This window comes from Nicotiana tomentosiformis, chromosome 11 (genome assembly GCF_000390325.3).
Source record: "Nicotiana tomentosiformis chromosome 11, ASM39032v3, whole genome shotgun sequence".
NCBI lineage: Eukaryota > Viridiplantae > Streptophyta > Magnoliopsida > Solanales > Solanaceae > Nicotiana > Nicotiana tomentosiformis.
In genome coordinates this window covers 21,580,923-21,590,222 of record NC_090822.1, presented here as the reverse complement: position 1 = coordinate 21,590,222, position 9,300 = coordinate 21,580,923, and the positions used below count along the sequence as shown (strand labels likewise).

At 36.3% G+C, this 9,300-nt stretch overlaps 1 protein-coding gene across 1 annotated transcript; it reads right to left on the bottom strand.

The window, feature by feature from the left end:
• Positions 1 to 5,654: 5,654 nt before the first annotated feature.
• On the bottom strand, positions 5,655 to 8,799 carry LOC104091447 (putative clathrin assembly protein At2g25430). Its single transcript, XM_009596780.4, has 2 exons — positions 8,571 to 8,799; positions 5,655 to 7,765 (listed from the first exon to the last, which is right to left on the bottom strand). The coding sequence occupies exon 2, from the start codon at positions 7,713 to 7,715 to the stop codon at positions 5,856 to 5,858; it is 1,860 nt and encodes a 619-aa protein (XP_009595075.1). The 5' UTR covers positions 7,716 to 7,765; positions 8,571 to 8,799; the 3' UTR covers positions 5,655 to 5,855.
• Positions 8,800 to 9,300: the final 501 nt, after the last annotated feature.

Genomic DNA, 9,300 nt, shown 5'->3' with positions numbered 1-9,300 from the left:
GTATCTCTTACAAATTTCATAAATCCTTCAAGGTCCGGAGGAATTTTCGTTGGTGGTGACGTGAATTAATTATTCTACAAGCAATAATGCGCTTTTGCATTATCCAATCCTCATCAATCCAATGACTGGTAATAGTAAGGTAATCACAGTCATTACCACTTCTACCAATATCAGTTGTAATAGCAACACGACAATTTATATGAGTAAATAAATAGCGCAAATATTGTTCATATTCATGTTTATATTTATAAATATCACTCTTTACGGTTGTGCGAGGAAAACCTTTATAAGTAGGATTATAAACTTTTCTAACATAATGCACAAAGTGAGGGTTAGAAGGAAAAATATAAGGTAAGCACATAACAGTAACCATTTTTGCCAATTCTTCCCGATCTTTTTTTGGATCATAATATAAAATACCACCGGTAATAGTGTTAATTCCCGATTGAAATTAATTTGACCCGATACGAAGGTCAGCCTAACTAGGTGCACTTGTCCCCTCGGCCAAAGCTTTCATACGAAAATATCTAGCTTTATCTTGAGGGTGTAGCAATATGTGTCTAGTCAAACTTCCCGTCCTCCCCCGACTTCTAACATATTTAAAAACTAACTCTTTGCCATAAGTTTTACACTTAGCCCTATTTTTTCTCTTAGTTGAGTGAAAAATGGCCAAACAAGATATGTTTCTGCCCGTTTAGAAGATTGTCTAGAAAAAGTAGGGGCAGTAACAGGAGGGTCAGACGGGGGATCATTTGGATTATTATTAGTTGGGTTAACTTCAGGAGCAGGACTAGTGGGTGTATCGTTATCCGGTTGCGTTTCATCAAAATCTATTTCTTCATCATCATTTTCATCAATAGTTGGATTACCATAAAGAGTATTCATATATTCATGGTTTAATTGTTCACCGGGGGCAATATTATGGCAAAATTGACTCTCGGTAAATTGTAATAAACTATTATCGCTATCAAGAATAGCAGGTGTAGGACGGGTAACAGGTTTCGGCCGGGGAGCCGGGGAAAGTAGAGGAGGAAGTGATTGGCCACTAGATTCACCACTCTTGGATTTTCCCTTATTTTTACTAAATATTTTTTTTTAGGGAATAAGCCATCTTAATTAATCAAGCAAAGTAAATAAAACAAACAAAACTATAATATTAAAACTTAAGCGTTGGAACGAGTTTACCGAATTGACGAATAACTTGTTGAAAAATAATTATCGTTGAAGACTTGAAGACTTCAATTCACCAACTTCACAATTTTGCACAAATTGTAACAATTAAGTAAGCAATTATAGAAGAATATTAGAGAGAGATTGAGAGAGATTGATGATTTTGTGAGAAAAATGAAAGAATGAGGGGGTATTTATAGTTAAAAATAGGGAAAAGTGTAATTATAAAAAGTTTGGGATTAAAATAAAATTTGGGGGGTTAAATGGCTATTTTGCAAATAGCCAACGACTATTTTGGCAGACCAAATGGCTAGTTTTTAAATGGCCAAACGGTCAAAATTTTTTTTTAAAAAAATTATCCGTTGGGCCCGTTTAGGACCGCTTGAACCGGCCCACTTCTGAGCCGGTCCCGGTCCTAAATGGTCCCGATCTCGCGGGCTCCCCTATGAGACCGGCCCACTACCCGGCCCACCACCCCACGGTCCCGGTCCTATCCGGTTAGGACCGTTTAGGACCACCTCCCATGTGGGCTTGCAGTCCTGAGCCGGTCCCGGTCCTAACCGGCCCACTAGCCACCCCTATGTCGGAGGCTAGGATGCACCACGAGCGCGATTTCGACCGTATACATGTTCAACCATATTAATTTGATCCAATAGCACAGTTAATTAACCTTGGTTCTGACTCATTTTTCAATTTTGAATTGCTTTGAATAACTAAGAAAACCTTAGAAAGAAAAAAGGCTCACCATTTATGAAACTCGAATAACATCTCTTATACATTTAATCAGCCTTATTTTACTCGGAAGTTCAATAGCTAATGAAGTAATTAAAATTGATCCTGTAGTGTGGGTCCGTTCTATTAAAATTAGCTTATTGGATCATGTTAATCAAATTAAGTACATTAATTTAGAATATTAGCTAGTTTTAGGGGGAGATCGATGTTATGGATCATATAAATATTTTTCGAGTTATATGAACATTTTCATAGATGATTGGTATAATATAACAAAGTAGATCAATTAGTAAAACTCGTACTTTGTAGGTTCTATCCAAATTGAACTGGTAGTAAGAGATCATTTTCTCCCTGTTCTATCATTAGCCGATGTCTATCTAGTCATTAGCACAATTAAACTATCTATTTGATCATTGTGGACAACTTAAAAGGAGTATTTATATATTTCGCATAAAATTTTTAAAATTTGTGGTTTTAAATAGATCTAGCATCCGTGTAACTTAAAAACTTCCCATCAAAAAAATATGGAAAATATTTTTTTTTTTTTAAACGGATTAATAAGGAAATAAACTAAATACAATGGAACAAGAATGTATATAAATGATGGAATTGTAAACTAAATACAATGAAGCCGGCTCTGACATAGACAATCCGAACTATATTAGTATAAGAAAATGATAGACAATATGCCCTACACCTTTTGAATGAAAACGATTTACTCTTTGAGCAATATTTTTCGACTACACTTACAATTTACTGCAAAAAAAGTATTATTGGCTTTTATTCTTTTTTTCTGAAATGTTTTTTCAATTCAGAGTCATCAATATCTATAAATAAAAGGCGAAATACATAGACGGACACTTAAAGTTCGTCTCAAATGTTAGTTGAATACACCAACTGGTTGAAAATCCAGACCCTTCAACTTGTTTTAAGTATATACGATGAATCCCTTAAACAGTTAAACTGACATAGCAAAATGCTTGATTATCACACAACTTTGGGCACGTAAAGATCCTTAAAATTATACTCTCTTTTTTTTATGTGGACCCACTTTCTTCCTCCCCAGTCAAACCATAGCCGCCGCCGCCCTTCCACGATAGCCACCAAGCCACAACCTCCTCACTTAAAGTTGGGGCTAAATTGTTTATGTATTTTTCCTAAATAAAAACACCAACCCGAAGTTTCTAACAAAAAAGTTGTTTTAGAAACTCCTAATTAAATTTTGTTTGGAAAGTCATGTGTAACTACTTGCTACTTAATTACTAAGGTAATAATTATACATGCTTGTTATTATACAGAAGAAGCTTTCTTATTTTGATAGATTATTAATGAGGTGAACATCAAACATATTAGATCTCAGAATATTATACCAATGAAATTTATTATAGGGATAGCAACAACCAATTGAAACATTAGAATCTAATCTAATGAAATATTAGAATTTATTATTGAGTAATATTTCAAAAATCGGAAACATTTTGAAGAATTCATATCTAGATTTTGGGACTGAATGGTGAAGATTTAGATCACTTTTGAGCTAAAAAAATTAGCAGTATTTCGAAGAATTTGCACCTGAAACTCCAGTTCGTCATTTGCAAACTTTTAATACGGTTGCTGAAATTGAATAGATATTACAAGTCAAATTTTGAGGATCGATTTGTGTTCTGACTGAAATACTGATATTGGTTGTTATGTGGCAATTTATTTAAGGGGTCAAGGTGCCACAGGGACAACAGTTAGGTTTGGAGTGGTTTTTATGTACTTTGGTAGCAGTAGGGAGGTATATGATAAAAAAGTATAACGAAGGATAAATATAAACGATTTACAATAGTACAAGGATAAATCCGACCTTTTTCCTAATTAAATTTAGTGCGCGATTTACAATAGTACAAGGATTTACAATAGTACATAAGAATTGTGAAATTTGAAAAGCACCCTTCGCCGAAAAATTATACTACGTATAAGATAAAATATTACTTGTTATTGATTAAGAATAGATTTTGAACACTCTTGCATAGTCCACTGGCAAAGGGTGTTCAAAATTTGAACACCATTATTGAATTTTCTGGCTTCGCCACTGGGTAGATTACCAATTTTTCATGTTAAAGAGTTTAACTTTTTTGTACTTATTTATTTTTGCTTCAGTAAAGATCCAAACAGACCTTTTAGGGATTCTTGAGCCTAGTATTAAACCATTTCATGCTAGTGACAGAGAGTAATGTTTCTGTGATAAGTTTGGCTATCTTTACCTCTTACGGGTGCTTTATTGCAGCCTTGATCCAATAACATCACTGTCCCAATTTTCTACTGAATTATTTCTCGCATTCAGTGCCCCTTCCTCTATTTTTTTGAGCCGAGCGTCTATCGAAAACTGTCTCTGCCTTCTTAAAAGTAGGAGTAAGGTTTGCGTACACACTACATACCCTTCTCAGACCCCACTTGTGGGATTACATTAGGTTTATTGTTGCTATTATTGTTATTCTTTCTCGCATTATATTGAAAATTCATATCTTAAAGGTATGGGTAAGTTCTGTCTACACAATACCCAATTACTTATGTGGCTAGCAGGGTTTAAACATTGGATTTTTAAGTTTTAAGCGCAAAGAATTTAACTTATTTGTATTAGCAGGGTTTAGACATTCATTTTAAGTTAGAATTTCGCAGACATTAGATTTTCATCAGATTTTCTCTTGTAAATGTCTTCATGCCAGTAAGCGCACACCTTTCGTCGAAAAATTATACTGCGTATATAAGTTAAATACTACTTTATATAGTTATATATTATATTTTGAATATCTTTAACACAATTGAGTGAGGTAGTCCAACGGTTCAGAATGTTCAAAATGACATGTTGTTCACCACCATGTGTGGTCTATTTGATTCTTTTTCAATCTAAAAAATTTCTTAATAAAATAACTCTTAAAACTTAAAATTTATGTAGAAATAAACATCTATTCTTAAAAGTATTTTTTTAACTAAAAATTATTTCTTAAATAATAATTTAAAAGCCAAGCTCTACAAAAATTTCTAAGAATTTAAGTTAATGAGAAATTTTGAAACAAAAGCATAGTGTCTCTAGCAACACGCAAGATCCTCTATTGTGGGTCAATTCTATTAAAATTAGCTTATTGGGTCAAAAGTCAAGATCCTTTGAATTTACCACTCTTAGAAGTAAAGTTGCACATTATCTGCAAATCTGTGTATTAGGTGTCACTTTTCAATTTTCAGCAATCAGCAATTGGAAACTTTGACTCCAATATTTTTTTTTTTTTCAAACATTCTTAGCAATTTTAATGTAAAGCCCAAACTTATGCTTGAATGTGCAAACAGGCACCTCAGTGCACAGGGTATCCCGCGTTCACGCAAGGTTCGGGAAAGGGTCGCACCCTAAGGGGTGTGATGTAGATAGCCTACCCTAATGCAAGCATTAGTGACTGCTTCCACGGCTCGAACCCGGTGACCCACACGAAGACAACTTTACCGTTGCTCCAAAGCTCCCCTTCTGAATGTGCAAACAGAACAAGAATAAATCATGAGAGCTGAGAGATAATACCTGGAACAACAGACTCTTGGTGTCTTGTTCTTCATTTATTTTTATTCTTCATTATCAATTTTATTTCTTTCAGAAGGAAAATCCTAAGCTTTATAAAGTCCATTTAGACCTATGGATTTGGACTCAAGCTCAGCAATGAAAGCTTAAATTTAACACATATTGAAAAAGAAAATGGAAATGAAAATTTCAACAGCAAGGATACATCTAAAAATTACTTATGTATGTTTTCATTGCCAATAAGCCATTCTTTAACTCACTTTCGCAAAATGTCAGAATACACATCTTAGGTATTGCCGAGGAGCTGATAATAAGTTTCAAGAATAGGATAATATTGTATGACTTCAAAACATAACAAAAACTGCAATGCAGCAAAAATACCATATATTTTCCAGGAGGTGATTCAGAGGGGAGTAAAGTAATAACCTGCTGGCTGTCCCATTCCAGCATTTTGTGGCATCCCAAAAGGCATTGATGGTTGCATACCAGCACCGTAGTATCCTGAAGTAGTTCCAGCAAGTTTGGACAAACCCATCTGGCCTTGCATCCCATTGCTCGCATATTGCTGCCACAACTGTTGTTCCTGCATTAGCAACTGCTGTTTCCTCTCCAATTCCGCCATTTGGACGTATGAAGGAGGTGGCACAGAAAGTGAAGCAGCAAATGGATCTTGGTTCCCTACTGGTTGGACTGTCCCATCAGGCGCAGGCAAAGCGAGCATAGGTTTAGAACTGTTGCCTGGTCCAGGCAATGCCACGCTGCTGGCACTCCCACCAGTCACCTGAGTATTACTCACGTGCTGCCTCACAGTCCCCTGATCGTACATCCCGTTTAACAAGAGTGAGTCAAAACCACCTGCTAAATCAGCCTTTTGCTTTGACAAATTACTGGCAGTTTCTACCAATGCCAACTCCCAATCAGCTTTGCCAATCTCAGCTGCCGGTGTCTGCCAAGCTGAAGTTACTTGTCCGGCCTCTCCATCAGACGGAAATGCTTCCCACGAGCCATTTCCATTGGCTACCGGACCAGAAAACAGAGCTAACGCCATTTTATTACCCTCGCCATCAGCTGTCACTCCATCATCCTTCAAATTAACCAAGTTTTCGGTTACCCGCTGAGTATCTGGCCTTTGCTGAGGTCCAGGTTGAGGAGGAGGAGTGTAAATGTAATTCTCTGGGGGTGGAAGAGCTTTAATTTCATTCATATCTGGTTGTTTCTCCTCTTCAACTGCTAATGAACTCTCCACCCGACTTATCTCGGGGCTCCTTGGCCTATTTGCTCTCTCTCTCAAGAAGCCCTCAAGCGTGCCCAAAAGCTTATCAGTGATGATTTGCACTTCTGGGAACTCGGATGACCTTGCAATCCCAATATCCTTGCACCAATTGTAAATTCCCACAAGTTCATCGATCATCTTTGCAGCATTAACATAAGCATCAAACGCCTTGACGCAATCGGCATACTCCATCTCTGCGAACCGATCCAACAAAAACTGTAATACCTCACAAATATCAGCATAAATCTTGAAGCTCTCCTTCACTAGCGAATATAATGCCACCAGCACCATCCTACTATTTTTTGCTGCCCCAGTCGGTCTACAAGCCAAGAACCTATCAAGAAGCTGAAACAATTGATTCAACCTCTCTAAAACCCGCTCGGGCTTCATTTCTATGACCGGTGTCACACCGTTTTTCTCTCCCCTTCCAGCGGACTCATCAAACTCGCTATAGGACCTCTCTCTCCTATCCATCCCATAACCATCTTCAAACCTCTTTTTGTCATCAACGTCATTCAACTTCCTATCATAGACCGTAAACTCAAGCTTCTGATCCAAGTAAAAGGCGTAAGTCCTAACAAATCCAGAATGATCCCACGAGTTAGAGTGAGCTTCATCACGAAAATCGGACATATTCAAGACCCTCATCCCCCTCCGACTTGCGTACATGATCTCTTGCCCGAGTACAGGATCTCCATCAGTTAACAGCCTATGCACAAGCATTAAGGCCTTCAACGCCACAACCCAATCGTGGGTTTTACTTAACCTCTTCGACACAGCAAAAACAAAAGCGCTCACATATCCTCTAGAATGGGACGTCAAGTGCAAAATCTCCCTAATATATTTCTCATCTGCTGGCTCATTATCATGAGTGGTTGCTTTCACAACCAATACTTCGAGGTCTGGCGCAACATTGCCGGCCACTTTAGCTAGGCTTATACTAGTTTGATCTTTCACTGCCCCAATTGCCTTCCTAATACTCGGAGCCATCACCAATTATATCACAGATCCTGATCCAATAACTTGGTATCCTTGATCACCTTTCACAAAAACAAATAAAAAGGCAAAATTCAAGTCATTTATTCCAAAAAAAATTGTCTTTCTGTTATTCAAATTGATTACGACTAGAATGAAAAATATATATACTCCACCTGTCACGAAAAGGATGAAGAGGTTCGGAGTTCCAGGGTCAAATCTTCTAAAGTAAATTCAGAAAAGTACTACAAATCACAACTTCTACAATTAAAAATATTCAGAAACGAATCCCCTTTGTTGAAAAATTACACCGTGTGTGTAAATAGCGGAAAAATGATTTTTTTGAATCCCCTAGACATAACGTAAATTCTAGTGAAGTGGCAAAGGGGATTCAAATATTCCTTTACGACATCGTGTGACATTCTAATATTTTTTAAATCCCCTTTGTATAAATTTCTGGCTCCGTTACTGCATTCAGAGAGTGTACTTATAAAAAAATCTATAAGAGAGTGTATGAAAATTTATTTGATTTCCCATGTTGTAATTGTGTCATATAAAACAGAACATAGGAATTATCTAACATATAAAAAATTAAAAAGATAGATAATCTAAAAATAAGAACTCTTTTTTTTTAATAAGTAATATTAAGAACTTTAAACCCTTTTTGTCAGTTTGTTATTAACAATTTGAATAGATCAGAGTCAAAGCCGGCAATGATGAAATTTTCACAGTGAAATATCAACAAACATATACACGTGACTATTACTATACAACGATCAAAAAGGCTTAAACTCAATCGTAAAGCTAAAACTAATCAATACCCATATGAAATTACATTGAGAAGTGAGAGATAGGGGAAAAATATCATACCTTTTTTAGAATTTCACCGAATTTGATTTGATCGGAGCTGAAAATTGAAGTGATCGGCGGAAAATCCTTATATAAGCCAATTGAACAAAAAGTGTAGTGAAACTATATATAGATATAAAGAGTAAAGTGAGAAAAGATTAAAAAGAGGCGAAGAAGAGAAAGAAAACGCGTAGAGAGAAAGGAAAGAGTAGTAGTAATGGCTTTAAACTGAGAGAGTCGACTCTATTCTGTAGACTTGTAGTTAGCGTATTCTTTGTATACATTGGTGCGTTTTGTGGGTGGCATGGTGTTTTTACGTTTTCCTCCTTGTTTTTCATTTAAAGAAATACATTTTTTTCAAAATGTTTTGGTGCGACATTTTCTTGCAACCCTATATTATTATATTGAAGGTTAATCAGGTCTAAGAAAAGGAAAAATTGGGAGTGCCTAAAGAAATTGGGAGTACCTATATATATATATAGTGAGAAGATGAGCCTTTGAGCAATAATAAAATTGTCTTTGTGTGACCTATAGGTCACGGATTCGAACACTGAAATGAAATCATAAGTTGTCTACATCACACCTTATGAGATGTGGCTTTTCTGAGGACCCTGCGTGAATACAAGATGCTTCGTGCAACGGACTATCTTTTTTTTTATATGGAGTGTGCATATATCACACCCCTTGGGATGCGGCCATTTCATAGATCCTGCGTGAATGCAGGATGGTTCGTACACCGGACTGCCTTTTA